Raw genomic sequence first — 21,022 nt, forward strand, 5'->3', positions numbered from 1 at the left:
GGGGGTGGGGTGGGTGCCGCACGCGGGGAGGAGCGGGGGCCGCGGCGGCGGGGGCGCCGGAACAGAAGCGACCGTCCTGGCCCCGGGGGCGTTTCGTGTGTGCGCTCGCAGGACACTGCAGGGGCCTCAGGGATGCCGGGCCGCGCCTGGGGGTCGCGAGTGGCCGTGCGACCTTCGCGGCCCGTGGACCAGCCCTCGCGCGACAGGGGGCCCCGCCGACGGACCTGCGACGGCCCGACTCCCGCGCTCACACATCTGTGTGCAAAGGCTCCCGCGCCCCAAGGACCTGGAGCAGCTGCAGGGCTACGCCATCGCTTTGCCTCCGAGATGGGAACCCCGGGGTCGCCCGCCCCAGGCCCCCGCCGCCCTTCTGCTCCGCGGCCGCAGCACCACGCCCCGCACGGCGGGGGGAGGGGAGCGGGGGAAGTGTCTGCCGGCCACGTGACCGGCGCTGGCCGTCCGCTGGCGAGCATGCGCGTACGGCCAGCTCGGGAGCCATTTCTCGGGGCCGCGGCCCGGGGAGAGTGACTGCGCAGGCGCCCGCCGGGAGCGCGCGTGCGTGCGGCGTCGGAAGGGGCGGGGCGGGCGGGGCGCCTGCGCAGTGAGCGGCGCGGGGGCGGGGCCAGACGTCAGCTGACCGAGGCGGTGGCGGCGGCGGCCTTCCTGGGACAGTAGTCGGCGTTGCAGGCTCCGGCGCCGAGAGTCGTGAGCGCGTCCGCTCCCGGTGGTCGAGGCGGGGGCCGCGTAACACCATGGCGACCACCGTCAGCACGCAGCGCGGGCCGGTAAGGTTGCGGGCGGGCGGCGGGCGTGGGCTCCGGAGCCTCCGGGGAGGGCCCGACGGCTGGCTCCGGGCGGGGCGGCGGCGCGGCGGGGCCCCGGACGGAGGAGGCCCCGCACCCCGGGTGGGTTCCCCGGATCGAGGAGGGTCCCATGTGCCCGGGATGGTCCTCACATGGAGCAGCCCCCCCGAGTGTCTCTGTATAGCGGAGGACCCTGAACCCCAGATGGTCCGTACTTCTCCCGGCAGAGTAAGGCTCATTAGCCCAGCTGCGTCCCCAGTTAGGGGCCACCTGTCACACCGTCAGTTTTTTCATTTGCAAATGAGAGGGCGGGAACCGAGGACCTGGGAGTGCCCTTCCCAGTTTTCTCTCGGAGGGCTCCTGTGTGGTCCCCAGCACTGGAAAGCGAGTGTAGACTGGCTCAGGGTGGCGCGGGGGTAAGGTGGCCCCCCAGCAGCCCATTCAGACTGCTTCAGGGGCAACACTGAAGTCAACAAACCTGAAGTTTTTATCGACAGCGGCTCGAGATGCACAGCAGGGGAGCGTTTTGGTCCTTTTGAGCAGGAAAAAAGGTTCTTCTGCTGTGATCTCCAAGTCCGCTGCTGACGGGGAGCTCCCAGTTCCCAGGGCTTCTCAGCCTTCACGCTGGAAGTGCAGGGACCTTGTGAGCGCACTGGAGGAAGATCTTTTCACAGAATGCTTTCTCTGAGGTGGCAAGGAAGACCCAGGTTTTGTCAGAACTCCCCTTTGGGCACAGGTGCTCTTTCTGAGAGCTTTGAAGGGGACCTGACCCACAGTTCCTGTCGGACTGGGGTGTGGGGAGGTCCCGGAGCCAGTGGGGAGCGTTCTGGACAACAACTGTGGCTTCCATCGCTCCGTCTTCACAGCGAATTACAGTGGGTTTGCTGCCAGCGGTTTCTTACGTTTATGCAACTGGCCGGATCGGAGAGTAAGGGAACCAGACTAGCGGCTCCTGTTTGTCCTCCCACACCCCCGCCCAGGAGCAGTGGGCTTAATGGTCCGGCAGGACAGCCCCCTCCCTGGCCTGTCATGTGTCCTCAGCCTCCTGGGAACCCAGTGCCCTTGTGCGGGACTTCCCTGGTGGTGTGGGACTGAGAGTAAACACGCACAGTGCTGGGTGCAGTGTCTGGTGTGAAGGGAGCACTCCACAGAGCTCAGCTCATTCCGTTACCAGGGGAACACTCAGTTCTGTGACAGCATAAAGCTGAAGCCCCTACACTCGGGAGCGAGGGAGCGGAAGCGTCCAAGAGTGTTCACCCACGTGGGCCCCGTGCTGTCCCAGTGCTGCCAGTCTGTCTCACTCCGTATGGTGTTTCCTGGCACGGGTGACAGTGCTGCGGCCTTACATGTGTGGGTGGGTGTGCAGTACCTGCGCGGCAGGCGTGTTTTAGGGGTGCCCTCCATGACGCGTACACACGTAGTAATGTCAGGTCTGGGCCGGAGCTGCTGGGGGCTCCAGGAAGGTGTTGTCTGTGGCTGGGGTCTTGAGTGCCAGCGCCGGACATGTGACTTCTTCCTCAGCCAGTGTTATTGGTCATGGTATCTGGGTCAGCACATTATGGTGAACACCCAGGTGTGGTGCCCGCTGTCAGGATCTTACAGTGCAGCATGGGAGACAGCCCATGAGCTGGTGAGCTGCGTGCTCAGAGCTGTGGGCTTTCTTTCTTTCTTTCTTTTTTTTTTTTTTTAAGATTTTATTTATTTGAGAGAGAGAAGAGCATGCAAGCAGGGGAGGAGCAGAGGGAGAGAGACAAGCAGACTCTGTACTGAGCACCAGGTCTGAGGGGCTTGATCCCATGACCCCGGGATCATGACCTGAGCTGAAACCAAGAGTCAGATGCTCAACCGACTGAGCCTGCCAGGTGCCCCAGAGCTGTGGGTCTTAACTCAAGACTTAGATGTGAAGGTGGCCTGTCACGGGCTGTGGTTGAGGTGGGTAAGGTTCTTGGGGGGAGGTGGCGCCTAACCTGACACTTGAAGGAGGAGCGGGTGTGGCTGGGGTTGGCCTGTGGGGAGGGGCTAGGGCTGGAGCGCAGGTGGGCCTGGAGGAAGAGAGGGTGGGCGGGCTGCTGCAAGGCCAGAGAGGGTGGGTGCCTGTGCCAGTGTGAGCAGCAGGCATGGCCAGGGTGCTTTTCCAGATGAAAGGCCTGCAGGCAGGATTGGGTGCTTGAGTTTTATCTGGTCACTACAGTGTTAATTTTTTTAGAAAGCTTTTTGCCTGGCACACAGCCTCTTCAGTGCCCCCTGCTCCCCTCTGGGCTCAGCAGTCCTGGTAAGGACTGTGTTGCAGTTGTTCAAGTTTGGTGGGCCTCCTCCTATAGCCAGGGTGCCCCGACTCAACTGGGCACTGGGTGCTGTGTGGGCACAGGACGAGGCGGGGTGCTCAGTCATCCCAGCAGGTGGTGGTGAAGGGGCTTTGGGCGGGGCTCAGGTGCTGGGTGGTGGGTGGCTGGGCAGCTCTCTTGAGCATTAGCCTGGAGCCTGTGGGCCGCATCCCTTTGCAGGGCACACGTCTCCACCGGGGCTCCAGGGAGCCCAGAACCTGGACTTACATGCGTGTGGGCTGTACTCTGAAGTCTGACCACCGCCTCCCACTCGACACAGAAGAGTGGCAGGCAGCGTCCTTGGGGCGTGAAGGAGGAAGGGGAGTCTGCCTGGTAGGGGAGACGGGCTGTTTCCTGTGTCCTTGTGCTCAGAAGCCTGAGGCACTGGGGGAGGTGGGCCGAGGGTGGGGCAGTGCTGGCTGCTCCCCTCGGTGGGGCTCAGATGGCTCTCAGGCATCTGTGTCTTCAGGCTAGTTCCTTTCCTGAATCGCCACTGAGCCGTGCCCCAGGCCTGTGCTGTTGCCCCCACTTTGCACGTTGCTAGTATTCTTGTGACAACATCCTTTTTCTGTCCAGTCCACAGACGGTTCAGAAGCACCTGATGGGCCTCTGCCTTCCTTGTTAGAACTCAGGGAGTTTGTAGGACACGCTGCTTTAAACCACGTGGTGCCTGTCAGCCTGTGGGGATGGCAGTCGAGGCTCAGTCAGAGGCAGCGGGAGCCTTTCCAGCCTCCCTCACAGATGTGTGGGTGGGCCCCCCGAGCTCAGGCTGACCAAGACCGCTCCATCCTCCTCTTGGACATGCTGGTGGTCAGTGGGTTCAGGACGAGTGCAGAGCCCTCCTCCTCATGGTGCCTTTTCAGAGCCTCCTGACCCCACCTGGTCTGCTGGGCGACACTCGGGTGACCTGAGGCCGTCCAGGTCCTCGTCAGCCTTGTTGACGATGACTGTTTTTGACAGATGACGTAGTAAGAACCTTCTTTTTGTGTATAAATATAGATGGATGTATAAACATACAGATAAATACGAATAAGTGGTAAACGTAAATAATAACGTCCAGGTATTGGTAATTATTACTCGATCAGTGACTTCTTTAGGGACGGCAAAGGGTGATATTTGTATTTTATGGCTTGTTCTGTGTTTCTTAACTGGGACTGTTTGCAAAGATGGCTTTGCAGATAGCCTGCTGTCTGCTTGTCCAGAAAGGCAGCTGTGCAGGAGAGGTCAGGAAGTGCTCAGCTCTTGCCCGTCGATTTCCAGTACTGGGAGGGAAGACTTGGCTTTCTCTTTAGGCTTGCGTGTGGCAGTGTTTCCTTTCTCAGGCCCTGCAGTGAGCCCGTGGGCTTCACGCACACACCCTGCCCGCCGTGGCCTGCCCGCTCGCCCTGCTGGCTGGCCCGGGTCTGCCCCACTGGCAGAGAGCCCCAGCCTCTCCCTCGGGCCTCTCCGAGCTGAGTGCGGGTATTTCCAGGGTTGGCACTGCTGCACGTTCTGTCCGTCAGATCCTTTCGGGGTGCGGTGGCCTCGCCGGTGCACGGAGCCTTTTTTACTTGGTCTGACGCTAGTGTGGGAATATCTGCTTTGTGTTTGTGTCTTCATTCTTTGACGACACGTCTTTCTGTCTAAGGTTGGTTTATCGTCAGCAGCATGTTGTTAGATCTTTAAAAAGTCAGATCTAAGAAGCATCTTTGTCTCTTAGCTGGAACACGTTAAGTAATTGTATGTAGTCACGCACACACGTTTCCTTCCGCCGTTGTCTTCTGTGCTCGTATTTGCCCCTTTCTGTTTCCGAGTCTTTCCCTGCATTCTTTGGGGCGATTAAATAGTTTCTCAAATTCAGCTCTTCATTCTGTCCTGGTCTGGAAAATGCACGGACTTCCATTCTCTTGGTGGTTGTGGTAGCGACTGTGCCGTGCGGACTCAGTGTCAGGTCAGCCGCTGTGTTTGCACTCCTCCTGACGGCTGTGTGGTCTTGGGGGCCCTTCCCAGCCCGGGCGCTGCACCCTTCCCTGCCCCTCACACCGGGGGACCAGTGTGCTTTTGCTTTCAGTTTGTCTTTTCGAGTTTGCTTTGGTGTCAGACTCTCCCAGTCTCTCTGTCCGGGAGCGCCCCTCTCCAACTCCTTTTTGCTCGCGTGGTGCTCGTGTGACCGCCGTCCCCGCCCTGCACGCGAGGATCTTACTGCGCCCTGTTTGTCCTGCGGTTGACACTCCTGCCCCTTCCCAGCTCCGCGTCTCTTGCATTACCCACGCCCTCGTCGCCCCCCTTCTGGGTCACCACTGCTGTCCCTGACTGACAGCTCCCTCGTCGGCCGGCTGCTGAGCCTCGGCGGCCTCGCGTGTAAACCTCTCTCACGTTTGTACGAGGTTGGACTGAGTCCGTGTGTGTGGAGCGCTTGTCCCAGTGGCCTGTGGGAAGTACCTGAACAGGTGAACTGCTGGGCCGAGGACTTAGTTTTCATTTCTCCAGAAACCAGGCTCTTCCTCGTGGCCGTCTTTGCCTGCAGTTCCGCGCGTGCCATTTGCCGTTCCGCATGCCCTCTCCCGTTCTGCTTCAACACCCGCGGGGCAGTGGGAGCTGGGGGGCTGGTAGCTCGGGGCTGTAGCCCCCAGAAGGGCGGCTGGGTCGGTTGATGGCAGCAAGGCCCCTGGAGGCTCTGGGGACCGCAGGCGGTGATGCGCCGCGGCGGAGGGCGCTCGAGCAGGGCACGGCAGCAGCTCTTCTCGGGTGTTCGGAAGCTCCCCCGGGTGAGTTCTCGGGCCCTCTGGAAACGGCCACTCCCCGTGGGCCAGGTGACAGCAGCCTCTCCTTGCTCTGAGGCCCTGTCTCCACTTGGACCTCCTTCCACCAGCTCCTCCTCCTCTTTTCTGTGTGTCCTCTCTCTCTCAGGGACCCTGGCTTCTGGTCCCCAACACGACAGTGACTCCCTGCCTCCTGCCAGCCTGCTCCCTGAACAGCAGATCCATGTGTTCTGCTGCTCTTTGCCCTGGGCTGCTCCAGATGTCACAGACGGAGCAGGCCCTTCCTTCCCTCAGACCCCTCCACGGCCTTTGCCTCCATCCCATTTGAAGTGGCCGCACCCTGCGGGCGCTCCGGCCAGAGTGCCAGGGTGCTCCCCTCAGCAGTCGTGTCTGGTTCACAGCCTGTGCCCCGCCCCCACACCGCCTCTCTCGCCGGANGGCTGTCACAGCCTGCAGTCAGGGGCCAGGGGAGCCAGACGGGAGGCCCGGCGCGCCCGGCTCCTTGGCTTGTACAGCGAGGATTCTGTCGGCAGCCAGGCTGGAGATCAGAGCCGCCCCTCACGCAGTCCCTTGGGGAACAGGCCATTCCTCCTGGGCAGATGGTGAGCCCGCTGAGCTGTGGCCCCGGTCACTCTAGGGGCAGGTGTGCCCTTGCAGGGCCTTCAGCAGGGTGGGCCCCTGTGACGCCAGGGAGCTTCGGGGCTCGTGGCCCACCAGATACCATCCCCAGGGTTGACGCTCCTTGTGCTGTGAGCTGCTGACTTCACCGCCTGGCCCTCAGGCCCTCTACAGCTCGTGGCCACGTGGGCTTCTGTGTGTCTCTTGTCCCTTTTGGCTGTGGTTCCAGTGCGAGCGATGTGGACCGAGAGCCGAGTGATTAGCTGTGGACCAAGGAGGCACTTGTGTTGGGACCGGGGTGGGGGCTCTGGAGCCCTGAGCACCTGCGCTCTCACGGGTGACGCCGGCCCCAGAAGGCAGGGCAGGTCCCCAGACGAGGCAGAGCGACCGGAAGGCATCACGGTAGCTAGCGGTCTGCCCTGGGCTCCTGCTCCTCACGGCAGCGTTTCGTTGGGCGTCACGTGGCCTTTGATTTGGTGGGGGACACGGACACGAGAGCTCTGCCTTGTGGCCGCCGTTCTCTTGTTAGTTTGTGTGCCACAGGAGGGCTCCACCCCATCACTATGTCAGGGCGCCGAAAAGAACAGGAGGTTAAAAGTATTTTCACGTATCAAACAAAAGTTAAAAGTTCGCTAAAAATATTTTCTAAGAAAATTTTCAAGGTGTTTTACTGGAAAAATAACAGCTGAATGAATTTTTAAATTCTTGATTACGTTGGTACTGTATTTATATAAATTGCTGATTCGTGTGCATAATTTGACACATTGTAATTTATAGGTAAATACATTGAAGGTTGCTCAAGAAATACAGATACAAAGCGTTAATTGGTCTTCAGTTTTTAACCTAACTTTTAACTTAAAAACTTTATTACTTTTTCTTTTAAAGATTTTATTTATTAGAGAGTGCGTGCGTGCAGACGCGCACAGTTTGGAGGGCAGAGGGAGACGCAGGGAGCCCGATGTGGGGCTCGACCCCAGGACCCCGAGATTGTGACCTGAGCCACAGGCAGGCGCTTCACCGACTGAGCCACCCAGGCGCCCCTAAAAGCTTGAGTGTAGCCCTGCGTTAGCTGAAAAGTGCTGTTTGTATGCAGAGCACGGGTCGGTACAGGCCGCGGACTGACAGACACTGTCTGCAGACTGTGCAGGGCAGCGAGGAGAGATGGGGAAGACGCTGCTTGCAGGGACAGTGACAACAGGCCCAGAGGGCCACCTGCCCCGGCTGGTGCGCGGCTGACAGTCCGTTCTGGACTCAGTATATCCATGTTGTAAGCATGAGCCAAATGACAGTTTAAGATGTCCATTATTTATCTATGATCAAGATTAATCATTCTCTCTACTCTCCGGTCTTTGAGCCAGGATAAAGCTTGCATTTTGATGTGACCGTTCAGACGTTTCCTTCGTCATCATATGGGAAAAGCATAGTTCAGGGTTAGCCCTGAACTTGTCTGCGTCAGTAATGCAAGTGCTCACGACCACCTGCCCCGGCTGGTCTGTGAAGCGGTTGGGTTCGTGTCGGCGCCCGGACCCGTCTGTACCGTCCGACGCGTGGACTGGTTTTGTCAGCAGTGCTGACCTCAGGTGTGGGACTCTGCTCACGCGGACGGGCTCTCCCACGGTTGGAGCAGCGGGCAGACCTGTCTGGTGGCTCCTGGGCCAGCGGGGTGCTGCTTGCATAACCAAGAGCTTAGTATTTCGTAAGAAGCGAAGCGCTGTTTCCTCCTTTATTTTTTAGTTAAGTTGACATTTTTTCTGACAGACTTCACGTTAGCGTTCCAGGACGGCTGTAAACGGCACAGAGAGCCCCAGCGTATTTGCACCTTGTGTGAGGTCCTCAGGGTGCGTCTGTCACAATCAGAGACCTATCTATGGTGCGTGACTGCTCGGTCCAGGCTTTATTTGGATTCCCCTTGTTTGCCTCACTGTCCCTCTGTCCTCAGGTTCCTGCCCAGACCCCACGTGGCATGGAGCTGCCACAGACCCTCAGTGGCCTGCTGTCTGGGACCAAGGACTTTGGCCATCTGAGGACTGCCAGTCAGGGATTTTGTAGCCTGTCCCTCAAGTGGCAAGAAGCCCCCAGGGCATGGTGTCCTCCTCACGGCTTTTCAGGAACCTCGCATCCACCGACATGTCAGTGCTGGCGCTGGCCAGGGGACTCGACTTCTGTCCCTTCCCGTGCTCTGTTTGCACTGTTAATTTATGTCATAAAAATCCTCGTTTCATGTTTATGGGTTTATAGTTAAAACCTACTTGAAAAAGAACACTAGATGCTTGACCTATTTTTTTTTTCAAGATTTACTTATAGGAGACTGCACACGCAAGAGCAGGGGGAAGGGCAGAGGGAGAGAGACAATCTCAAGCAGACTCCCCGCTGAGCAAGGAGCCCATCACGGGGCTCAATCCCAGGACCCTGAGATCATGACCTGAGCCGAAATCAAGAGTCATACTTTCAACCAAATGAACCACCCAGGTGCCCTGATCTCTCACCTTTTGATACAGTTTTATTCCTCCCCCTCCATTAAAAAGGAGTGTATTCTCCTTAAAGAAACCCAGATGAGTATAGTAGAAAGGAAATGTGGTTCCGCAAGTTCCATTCTGGTGATGGGATGATGGGAAATAGAAATAATGGTCCCCTTGCCTGAGCACTCCATGTCACCACTGTCACTGCAGACACGTGCGTGGCCATCCCCACCCCGGTGTGCCCCCCAAGGGCATGGCCCGTTCCCTGCTGGATTCTCAGAACTGTAGTATGTGGTATGGGGTGTGCGGTTATTTTTCAGAATAAATGAGAATTTGGTCTGTGTGCACTCTTCTTTTGAATGTGGTTAGCATGAGTCTGTGTCTGCCAGATTGCAATCGCGGGAGCAGGCAGGGTTTGCCATGGCCCCTGCAGGCAGACGCTGGGAGGCCCGTGGCTGGTTGGCAAGGCAGCATCCGGCCCCGTGTCTGCTGGGAAGAGCTCTGGCTGGGAGTGTGGTTCCCGTTTGCCCGCAGCAACTGGCAATTGACCTTGGTCTGATAGCCACCAGGCCAGCTGCAGCATCTCCGCTGTCCAGGAGGGCGCGCAGCCTTCTTTCCAGGGCAAGCCCTGGGCCCTGCTGGTGAGCTGTGTGGCACTCCTGGGGAAGGGTGCCTGCGAGACCCCTTGGGAGGCAGTGCCCTCCTCACCTGGCAACCCTGGGCCTCCCGGGTGCTGCTGCTTCCCTCCATCTGTAATGAGTACTCGGGGCCCCTGCGGGCCCACCGGGCCTGTTCGCTCCTGATGTGAGCTGTGAGATGCTATCCTCACTAGGCGCCTGAGAGGGCCTGGTGTGGGGTACGGCCAGGAGGAGGGTGCTCTTACTTTGCAGAGAGAAGCAGTTGGAGCGCCAGGTTGACAAGTGCCGACCGAAGTGGGAGTGGCCGGGGAGAGCTCCCGAGCCCAGGGTCTTGAGTGGGTTTCCATCGGTTTTGGCGCCTGGTTTGGATGATCTCCAGGCCTGAGGTGGGGACACAGAGGACAGAAACCTAGACCTTACGAGGGCTGTTTGAAATGAAACAGCACAAGGCGCCTGGGGAGAAATGCTTTCCCAGTGGTGACTGTGAGCTCAGCGGGTGCAGAACCTTCTGGAATCCTGCGGGATCCGTGTCATCTGGAAGTCCAGAACCCCAGCAATAGAGGCCTTAGGATATTTGGCGCATGGACATCTGAAGTGGTCCCTAGTGGCCGCTGTCGGTAAATGCAGTTTGCCACAACTCACTGAGAGGCCTGGGGGTTTTCCTTCCTTGGAGTGGCCAAGGAGGACCTGGGACCCCTGCAGGCAGCACCGGGCCCTGCACTGTAGCTCTGCTGCTCCCTCCCCTGGGGATCTGTGGCCCTGGGGCTGCGCCAGCTGTCTGTTTATCTGGGCAGTCCTTACACTGTGACCCTCTACACCTTGAACCACCCTGCCTGGGAGAGAGCAGAGTGCAGGCTGTCTGGATGTCGAACACCCGGCGGGGTCTTGCTCTGCTCATCTCTGCAGGCGAAGCCTCGGCCGGGGCCACTGCCACGTGTGGCGGCCAACTCCTGCATTAGCCGCTGCCTCTTCCTGGAAGACTGGCTTCTGGGAACCCATGGGGTCTCTGCGCAGTCCACCACTCGACGTGTCCCCAGCCCCATCTCTGTGAGGCCAGGCAGCCATGCGGACAAGGGGTTCGGCAAGAGGCAGAAGGGGGAGGTGTTTGGGGCTTCATGGTATCTTCTGGGCTGTTGGGCGTTTTCTGTACAGCCAGAAATCCAAGCTTCCGATGTCATCTCACTGCTCAGTTTGACCAGGGCCTTGCAGCTCACAGGCCTAGCTTGTCCCAGCAGCTGCAGGGAAAGCCAATCGCGGACACGTAGGCACAGGGCGTGTGACACCTGAACACGGCCCGAGAGACTGTCAAGGAGCCACTTTGAGCATGAGAACCTGCTGTCAGTGGCCGGAGCGTGGGCCCGGGGTGCGTTTTCGTGTGTGCTAAGAGAGAGGGCTCCTTGCCGGGGGGGCAGCCTGGTGGTTCAAGGCACTCGGGCTGGAGACCCTCGATCCCGTGGGCCCCTCGCTTTGTAGATGGAGTGGTTGAGCTCCCGCCCCACTAACGCATGTGCTCTCCCCGAAGGTGTACGTCGGCGAGCTCCCGCAGGACTTCCTCCGCATCACACCCACGGCCGCGCAGCAGCAGGTGCAGCTGGACGCACAGGCGGCCCAGCAGCTGCAGTACGGAGGGGCGGTGGGCACAGTGGGCCGCCTGAGCATCACCGTGGTACAGGTGGGTGTCGGCCCCCCCGGGGTCTGCTGGGGGAAGGGGGCGGCCCCGCGTGCGAGCTGGTGTGTGGGCTGCGGCTGCTTCCACATTTTGTGTGGACAGGTACTTTTTCTGATTAATTTTTCTTGAAACACGAAAAACGATGTAAGTGAAAGATACTGATTACCCTGGCTTCTACCAGAAATAGCAAAAATAACTCGTGAGCGATGCCTGTGTTTGTGTGGGTGCCGGACACTGCTCCTTCACGCGGACGCCTCTCCCAGCCCCCACGGCTGCGGGGAAGGTGGGGGCCTGAAGGGAAGCCCCGGCAGCTGAACGGACCCCAAAGAAATCCAAAGGCACGGTTAGGATCTAAAGTGGTTTTGGTCACCACAGCTTTCTGTAAAACCAAGAGGAAAGGGGAGTCACTGGGAGGCAGACAGAGTCACAGTCGGGCCTCTCAAATCCTGTGGGTTTTAAGGGGACTGCATCCCAGACACCTGGCCACACTCTCGGGGCTTATGAGGTCACCTCAGATGCTCACATGTTTCCAAAAGTCCGCCCTTCATGTGTCCACATGAGCAGCTGGTCTGCACCCTCCACACCGTCCTCCCAGCTCCATTTTGCCTGCCTGGCCCCTGGGAGTGGCCCGTGGCTTCCCACTTCCTTTGTGATAAGCCTTTCCACCGCAGTCTGCAGGGGCCCCACCATGCTTCTTAGCCTCCCTCGCCGGGTGTGTCCCTGGTGGTTCCCGCCCATGGAGCACCCCATGGTTGTGCCCCTGGCTTGCCTCTCCCCTCCCTGCCTCCACACCCAGGCCAGCCCTCCGCTCAGCTGCAGATGGAAGCGTCCACGCCACGGCCCATGGGGCCTCTTTCTGGGTTTCCCGTAGGTGTATCGTCTGCTTCTTTGTGTGTGGGGTGCCGGTGATTCACGTGGTCCGAACAGGGTTGGTTTGGTTTGGCCTCATTGGGGTTTTACCTTGCGTCTCCGTGACGGCTGACGGCGTGGAGCCATCATGTTTCTCCTGTGGGTCTTCGCCCACGTTCCACTGGGCTGTGTTCTCGTCACTGAGCTTTGAGAGGCTCCTCCGTTGGGCGTGGCGCTCCGTCACACCCGCGCCTGCCCATGCGCCCCTCTTGGTGGATGCGCGCAGGCCTGGCGTTGCCGGTGCCAGTGGGCAGCAGTGCGCTGCGCTCCTCCTGTCCTGGGCTGTGGTGGCGCTGTCATACCCAGGTGTCTGTGTGGTTTTCAGTCTCATATTCCGGTGTGTGATCCGCTTGGAAGGATGTTTGCTAGTGGACACCCTGGGCAGCCAGAGCCTTCCCTCTTCATCAGTCCCCATGCTTTCTTCCCCTGTGAAGGCAGCCTGTCTGGCTGAAGGTTAGGCTCCTTGGGACTCGTGACCCACGGCGGCAGACAGAACAGAAAGGGGAGCCAGGCGGTGGCTGGACTAGGTGCCCTGAACTCGTGAGCCCGTTGGTCCAGGCTGGCTCTCGAGCCCCATGTTCTGTGTAGCTCTTGGGTCTGGCCCAGGACAGCCTGCCTGTGACCCCCCCCGCAGCCTTTTCTGAGGTGACACTGGAGAAGACCCGCCCCGTGTGGTGCAGTGGCTCCCTCGACCTGAACAGTGACCTTCTGCACCTGGTGCCCAGGATCACCGTTGTGGCCACATCCTGTTCCCTGGCAAACGCCAGGATTGATGAGTTGAAGGGGGAGGACAGCTCAGGTGAGCCTGTGTCTTTCCCTCCGACAGCGGCTGCTCATTCGGTAACGTTGGCTGTATTTCAGGCCAAGTTGGCGAAGAACTACGGCATGACCCGCATGGACCCATACTGCCGACTGCGCCTGGGCTACGCGGTGTACGAGACGCCCACCGCCCACAACGGCGCCAAGAATCCTCGTTGGAATAAAGTCATCCAGTGCACGGTGCCCCCGGGCGTGGACTCCTTCTACCTGGAGATCTTCGACGAGGTGAGAGGGCCGCCCACCCGTCATGGGCCCCGTGGGTGCAGGCCGCGTGGCCGCACCACAACGACAGCTGCCCTGCCGCTGAGGCTGTCTGGGAGCTGCAGGCGTGCCCAGACACAGAGCATGTCATTGCTTCATGACAGGTGTCCTGTGCTGGTGTCCCCAGCGGCAGTGAAAAGTACACAGTCCCATGCACATCCCCTCATTAGTTACATTCGGAAACAGCATCACCAGGAACAGGGACAACGTGCACTCTCAGGAGACAGTGTGGACTGTACCCCCTTCCCCAGGCCCCAAACATATCCCCAAACTAAAGGCACAACAGAGGCCGGCTCTCACAACCAGGCTGGATGTAAAGTGGGTCCGACCCCACGCTGGATGGAATGGGGTTCTTGGGGGAGTTGCCAGCCCCCCAAGTGTCCCTGGGAGTGTCAGCTAGGTGACACTGGTCCTTTGAGCCTGGTCCTCTGAGCCTGGTCCTTTGAGCACCTGTGTGGGGCGGCCCAGCCAGGGAGCTTCAGGGTCTTGGTTGGCAGGATGAGAGGCCAGAAGGCTGGCACTTGGGCAGCAGGGCCTGGAGGCGGCCCCCGCACTCTCTTTCCTTCCAGGTTCCTCTCTCCTACACCTCCTCTCCCTTTGCTCAGCACAGGGGTGTAGAAGGGAGGGCCTGCTTAGCAGGGAGTGGGCCTCCTGCCCTCTATCCATGCTGCCCAGTAGGCCGTGGACTTGGAAGGGATCTTGAGAGGGTGGGCAGAGGCCAGACCACGCCTGTACAGATGCCGATGGAGGCCCTCCTGGCTTCATGGAGACCAGGGAGCAGGGCCAGACCGTAGGGTGGGAGTTGGGGGAGGACTCTTGGAGGAGGTGGGGAGGGTTCCTCAGGGTGGGAGTGGTGGGTGGGGCCTCAGGGCAGGAGGTGGGGCCTTGAGTGGCCGCGGCACCTGTGCCCCCCCCTCCCCCCCCCCGTGTCTCCCTCAGCGGGCCTTCTCCATGGACGACCGCATCGCCTGGACACACGTCACCATTCCCGAGTCCCTGAGGCAGGGCAAGGTGGAGGACGAGTGGTACAGCCTGAGTGGCCGGCAGGGCGACGACAAGGAGGGCATGATCAACCTGGTCATGTCCTACACGGTAAGGGCGGGGTGGGGGGGGCGGGCTGAGCGGCAGCTGCATGGTAGGGAGGGGTCTCAGGACCACACGGAGTTTAAGGGAGCAGCTGCTAGCCCTCTGGCCCTCAGGTCCCCTGGCTCATGCCAGGTCCATGGTCTGCAGCCTGCTGCTGTTGGGGCCGGTGGGAGTCTGGGACCTTTGTGTCACCAAGGTGGTGGCAGTGTCCCTGCTATTTTAACTGCCTGGAGGAAGTTTCCTGCAGGTGTCCCACCCCGACGGAGTTTTGTTCCCCCTCTTTAGTCCTGGACTGTTTGAAAGCAGGTGCCAACATCAGCGTGATTTTACTCCTAAGTGTTTCATTATGTAACCAGTGTTTTCACGTGGACACGTAACCCCGACTGTTAACCGAGCGGGTAGTGTTCTAGTTGGGAAGCGTTACAGGTGTGGGTCCTGAAAGTACTCATCTGCTTCCCGGGACCACGTTCCCTTCTGATCCCGTGTCAGTCGGCCTTGGCTCTGTGACAGGGCCTTCCATCAGGGCAGTGTTGGGGTGCCCATTACCGTGTGTGCTGTGTTCTCCTGTGACCCCGTGATCGTCTTCTGTGTGTTCCAGTCGCTGCCAGCCACCGTGATGGTGCCACCTCAGCCCGTGGTCCTCATGCCCACCGTGTACCAGCAGGGTGTCGGCTACGTGCCCATCACAGGTGTGTGCCGCTCCCCTCCCCGGCGCGGTCCTCAGGGGCTCGCAGAGCAGCGTGGAGGCTAAGTCTGGTCTGCGTGTGACTCACAGGGACCTTGCCAAACACGAGGGTCCAGTCTTAGCATTGAATTTTTTATACGTCTGTAGGATATAGAATTTTTTCTACCAGACTGTTGGCGAGTTGAACTTTTATGGAGGTGCAGAAACATAATCTCTGAATGAGCTAGCATGTGAGTTATCGTCGGGAAAGGTCCTGCCCTGTGGGGTGAAGTGAGCTGTGTGCCCTGACGTCCCTGTTCTGTCATGTTTATTCGTCTTTGTCAAGTAGCCGTTTGTGGCAGCACTTGGGTTGGTTTCGTGCCTTTGAATTTTCAGACGTTAACGTCAGCCATTGGTTTACTTCTGCCCTGGCTGCGACGGTAACTGGACTCAACCGGCCCCTGCCGCAAACGGCCATGACACCGTGCAGAGTGGAGGAGGCGGGAACTGTGTTTGGGCATCAGTAGACAGGCCCTGCAGGACTGTGATCCCCGAGAGAAGGGATGCGGAGGAGCCCCCGGGCCTTGTGGTCTCTGCCTGGGGGGCGGGGGCCATTTGCTGCCTCGGGGCTGGGGTGACATGGGATGCCATGGGGTTTGCACCCAGCCAGCGAAGAGAGGCTGCCTCATGGCGCAGTTGCGGCTGGTGCCAGGCCAGGGTGTCGTCTTGGGCTGACCTTTACCCCGGAGCCTAGACACAGCCCCACAAGGAAGGGGGTGGGGCTGGGAGGCTGCACCCGCCTCCAGGGTGCCCACACGTGTTCAGGACTTGAGGGGAGAGCCGTGGACTCCAGTTTCCACAGGGTGCCGTCCAGCAGACAAGGGGGAAAGGGTGAGCCTTGGTCAGACAATGAGTAGTAGGAGGTGGCCCCGGTGACCCAGGAGCTCCAGAGCAGCCAGGATGCGCCCACAGAATTACAGAACGTCTTCCTAAGTGGGAAGAGGGAACCTCAGGAGAGACCTGGAAACTTGGGAAAACCGAGGGGACGTTCTTCGCCCGGGAAGCACAGCGAATGGGGAGGACACTCCCTCTTGCTGGAGCCGGCCAGCAGCTGGGCACCTCCCTGGCCTCAGGGGGGCTCTCCTCCTGGGCTCTCCGTGGGGCCCCTGCCTGCCCCTTCCCTGCAGCCATTGCACGGTCTGTGTGAGACCCTGGTCTGACCACCCACCTTGGAGGTTTGAGGAGGGACAGGCGCCTTACGGGGTTCACTGAAGGGGCGAGTGCCGTGGGGCAGCTTAAAGCAGCAGGAAGGTCTGCTGTCCCTTCTGGAGGCTGAAGTCCAGAATCGGTGTGTGTGGGGCCACGCTCCCTAGAGGCTGAGGCAGAGCTGCCCCTTCTGCTGCATGGCCCAGCCTTGGCCCCCACAGCCCCCAGGGCCAGGCTCTCCTGGGGGGTGTGTGCCTGTGGCCCAGGCACCCCTTTCATCAGGACCGTGCTCCGGACGGCCTGGCTCTCCCCCGGTTTCCAGACGAGGTCTCACTCACACATCTTTCGGGGGCACACCGCAGCCACAGCGTCACGGCACCAGAATGTGTTGGGGTAACAGAAGGTCCACTCTCCCAGGAGACGTGTTTTTCTGGTTCCTTAGCTCTTTTGTAAATGCCTTTAAAGTTTGTCCTAAAATGTGTGTTCTGGGAAAGGCTAGATTTCTGCATAAATGGAGATTTTGAACTTCTCTTTTGATGGACATTTGTAAGCTTTGGGACAGTCACCTACTTGCAGGAAGTGACCAAGGAGAGGAAGGAGCTTCTGCCTGGACCTCGAGGCCGAGCCGCCTGCCGGCTCCTACGAACAGGGACTTGCGCCCGCTGCCTGTGTCTGCACGGGGCTTGTGCTTCAGTCTTCTCCGCTGAGAGTAGCTTAGGTCCCTAATCTTGTCGAGGGGTGTGCGGACGTGTGTGTGTGCGTGTGCGTGTGCACGCGTGTGACCTGCAGTGTGTGCTGTCCTGTGGGCATGCACGTGATCTGCAGTATCGGGCTGTGTGTGCGTGCCTGAGTGTGTGTGTGTGTGTGTCATGCGCATACACACGTGTGATGTGGGGGGTGTGTCTGCGGACCCTGCTTCCGTGGAGGGGGCCTGCCAAGCAGGTGCTGCCCTCCAACAGGTGGGTGTCCCACAGGGGAGTTAACCCTGGGGTGGGGGTGAGAGCCTTTGCGAAGTGTGCGGAGGGATCTGTCTGTGCTGAGTAGTGCGTGGGCGGTGTGGAGGCCGTGCCCACCGGATGGCGAAAGGCGCCGCCTGGTGCGGGAGAGCCTTCGTGCTGCTGTTCTGCCCCGTGATTCCACCCACCCTGCAGACGGTCAGCTGGAGAGTTGGGCTCTTGGCGTCTCACCACCTTGGCCCGTGATAGGAAATGCTCCGGGTGCGCGCCTCATCGGGTTTCACGTGCTTGTTGGCATTGGAGGGACTCATCTGGGACACGGCCTGCCCCGCAGTCGCCAGCTCATGTGAGACGGTTAGGGCCTCCCGTCCCGTGTGCTGTTCCTTCTCTGACGGAGAATCGTTTTATGGCCTTCGGTCAGTGAACATTGGCCTCTGTGGTGTCATCCGGGAGTTTGACGGGACCACAGCACGAGCAGCTCGTGTGGGCTCTAAGCTGGCAGCGTGGAGTGTGCACCCGCTGGGGAGGGGGGCTGCAGGCAGTGGACTTGTGCGTGGGGCTGCGGGCAGGGGGTGCACGTCTTTGCTCGCAGGGCCAGCGCTCAGCGTAGGCGCTGGTGCTGCCACGTGTTCCCCAGACTGTGTCCTGTGCTTGCAGGTGTGCCGGCGGTGTGCAGCCCCGGCGTGGTGCCCGTGGCCCTGCCCCCAGCAGCCGTGAGCGCCCCGCCCCGCTGCAGCGAGGAGGACCTGAGAGCCATCCAGGACATGTTCCCCAACATGGACCGGGAGGTGATCCGCTCCGTGCTGGAAGCCCAGCGAGGGGACAGGGACGCAGCCATCAACTCCCTGCTCCAGATGGGCGAGGAGTCCTAGAGCCCCGGCCACCCCGTGGCCTCGGCCGTCCTGACCTGCCAGCCCGGCCCCTGCCCTCATTCCCGTGAAGGAGCCCCGTGTAGCCTTTTCTCGGACGTCTGTAGTCCAGTCCTCACCCTCGTGTGGGATGCATGTGGGTTGTTGGTCCCTGGCCACTGAGCGCCACCATACTCAGGCGTGGGTGTGGGTGGCTCTCCTCCTGGCCTCGCTGGGAGCAGAGCGGGCACGTGGGCCGTGTCCCGTGTACGCACACTCACCCTCCCGCCACTTGGGGACGTGTCTTCAAGTGCCGTGTGCTTGTTCTCCGCACGCTGTCCCAAGAATGCTCTCTACGAGCACCTGCCTCTGCCAGCGCTTTAGAAAGTGTCGCCGTCCTCCTGGTTTGATTAATGGCATGCAGTTATTTTACTTAACCAGGATAGACCTATTATTTCAGGCACATAGAACATTAACAGCTCATGTGGGGTTATTTTTACAACTATCAAATTAAAATTCACGTCCTCGTGTGTGGTTCTGGGCTGCTCGCCAGTGTCCCGGGCGGGCGGACTTCCGTGTTGCTGCCCAGCGGCAGGGTCCACACGGACGCAGCACACACCGGATCCGGCGTNTGAGCCCGGCAGCCCGCCTGTCCCCAGCCGCGGTCTCTGGTCAGGGCCATCCTGGGCCCCGGGGACCCCGTGATGCCTTTGCCCGCAGTGTCTCATGCCAGCTTCGTGGGGTGTGACTCCGAGGGGTTGCCACTCCTCTCTCTGACCAGCTTGGACAGCACCTTAGAACGGGGGTAAGAGGTGGCAGGTCCAGTACTTTGTGTTTGTTTATTAAAGGGTATTTAGGAACCGCTGACTTACTACTGACGTTAATTTAAGTGAACGCTCTGGCAGTCCCGTGGTGAAAGCAGCAGCAGTCCGGTGAACGTCCAAGTCTTCCCGGGACGCAGGAGGTGTGTGTGCTGCACTGTGGGCTGCGTGGCGGCCGTGGCCACTGGACTGGAACAAGTGGGGGGAAACCTCGTGAAAATCAGCCACGTGAGAGGTCTTGAGTGCTGCTTGCAGCCCGCACGTGATCCACTTGCCTTTGCGGAGGGGGTCTTTCCGCTGTGGGGTGATGGGCCCTGACGACGTGACCCCGCGAGGGGTCAGCTTGAGGGTGGACTCCCATTCTGCCTTCCCCCTGCACGGTGGGGGGGTTCCCGTCGGCTGGAGGGTGCTGCTGCCGGCAGGCACGGGTCGGCCAGGGAGCTGTGCGCAAGAGGCTGAAGGAGCCGTGCCAGCGGCGCGGTGACCGCACCAGCCAGGCTTCTTCGGGAGGACTCGCTGCCAGTCGGTGGGCGCCGACCGCTTGCTTGGACGCATGAGCCCTGCTTTCTCGTGGAGCGTGAGTTCCTGGTTCAGACAGTTTGTGGCCATGCAGCACATTTCTTCCCAAACCGGTGAAAGTGTCGGGCAGGCAGCTCTCTCCTGTGGGGGCGACCTGCTCGGGCACGCAGCGCAGGACCCCAGGTCCCAGAGGCCCCAGTGCCGCTTCCCACCTCCCCGTTGCTGGGACGTCTGGTTGCATGGGGGACATGCTCCTTGGGACAGGCACAGAACCCTGCAAGCAGCCGCGGTGAGCTCACTCGCGGGGCCTCGGTTGGCAGGAGAGGGACTCTAACCCTGTCACTTGTGCTCCCCTTCCTCATGAACGCCGTGACATCAGAGAGAGCCCACACTCTGCAGGGCCTTCCCTGGTTGTGTTAGGCTCTTCTTCTTCACGCCCTGCCGTCCTGCTTACGGGCTTGTGGCCTGTGGCAGCCTGCTGCTCCGGTTGGGGCGGGGGGACACATTGCAGTTCCTCTGAAGCAGGCCTGGGACAGGCCGATGACATGGCTGCAGTGTGGCCACTACGGACTCCGCGAGCCGGGGCGGCTGCTGGTGTCTGGGGCCCCGTGCACAGCCAGGTGGCAGACCCTGGGGCCTCCGTGAGCTGGTCGTTGGCCTTTCCTCCAGATACAGCCCCCCCCACGCTGTCAGCGAGGACGGAACGTTGGTGTGTGCCGGGGATTCCTCCCGCCTCCCCTTCAGCGTCCCGGAGGCACCCCTCCCCTCACCGACCGGCTCTGGCGGCAGCTCTGCGCGCTGGCGGGAATGATTCTCAGAGCTCTGTGTTTCTGATGCTTCTGTCGGGGTCCAGTGTCCGGATTTATCTTTGATTGTAAAGTATATTTTTGCTTTTCAGCCTTCTAATTTAATACATGATATCTATAAAAGTAGAGAATTAAACTTCTCCAATGAAACTTTACCATTTTTGTTCCCGAGTGGTTTTTAATTTAGCTCAGGATGCGTTTACTCGCCAGCAAACTAGGTGCATGGTCGTCCGAGTGAAGGTGAAATCTAATGGCTGGGTTTGGAACATTAACCTGAAATACTTATACCAAGCGTGAAGTTTTGTTTTTCGATTAAAATGACGGGGAGAGAGGCGCCTGGGTGGCTCAGTCGGTTACTCCTCTGCCTTCGGCTGAGGTCAGGACCATCCCGGGGTCCCGGATCGAGTCCTGCATCGGGCTCCCTGCTGGGCGGGGATCCTGCTTCTCCCTCTCTCTCCTCCTCCCTCTGTGCGCTCGCTCGCTCTCTCTTTCAGGTAAGTAAAATAATTTAAGAAGCGACAGAAGGCTCAGGGCTGCTGGCGTGATTCCGTTGTCCGTGCGTTCGCAGCGCTTCTCAGGCCGTTGCTGCCTGGGAGCGGGGCCGGAGCGCGGGGCCAGGGGACGGAGGGAGTGCAGCATCCTGCATGATGTACCGGGCTCCCGCTGTACACGCGTGCCCAAGGGCTGCGGGGACGGGTGTCGTGGCTCGGAGCCAGCAGGGGAGGGGAGTCAGCCCACAGGGGAGGCGGCGGTGTGCCCCCACCGTGGGGTTCTGCAGAGTGTCTCCGCGCGGCTTGCTGTCTCTAGCTGTGAATGTCTGTTTTTTTTAATAAGGTTTTATTTATTTTTGCGAGAGAGAGAGGGGGGACAAGCAG

The 21,022-nt window shown here is 60.0% G+C and overlaps 1 protein-coding gene across 1 annotated transcript; it reads left to right on the forward strand.

The window, feature by feature from the left end:
• Positions 1 to 611: 611 nt before the first annotated feature.
• LOC103671110 (toll interacting protein) lies at positions 612 to 20,302 on the forward strand. Its single transcript, XM_040639684.1, has 6 exons — positions 612 to 785; positions 11,106 to 11,255; positions 13,023 to 13,205; positions 14,181 to 14,333; positions 14,926 to 15,016; positions 17,811 to 20,302. Exons 1-6 carry the CDS (start codon positions 753 to 755, stop codon positions 18,023 to 18,025), a joined length of 825 nt encoding a protein of 274 aa, XP_040495618.1. The 5' UTR covers positions 612 to 752; the 3' UTR covers positions 18,026 to 20,302.
• Positions 20,303 to 21,022: the final 720 nt, after the last annotated feature.

This window comes from Ursus maritimus, unplaced genomic scaffold, assembly GCF_017311325.1.
Source record: "Ursus maritimus isolate PB19 unplaced genomic scaffold, ASM1731132v1 scaffold_23, whole genome shotgun sequence".
NCBI classification, from domain to species: domain Eukaryota; kingdom Metazoa; phylum Chordata; class Mammalia; order Carnivora; family Ursidae; genus Ursus; species Ursus maritimus.

Coding starts and splice junctions, on each gene's coding strand:
- LOC103671110 (XM_040639684.1), top strand. CDS start 753: ATGGCGACCACCGTCAGCACGCAGCGCGGGCCG. Junction 14,334..14,925: donor ACCTGGTCATGTCCTACACG/GTAAGGGCGGGG, acceptor TGTGTGTTCCAG/TCGCTGCCAGCCACCGTGAT. Junction 15,017..17,810: donor CGGCTACGTGCCCATCACAG/GTGTGTGCCGCT, acceptor CTGTGCTTGCAG/GTGTGCCGGCGGTGTGCAGC.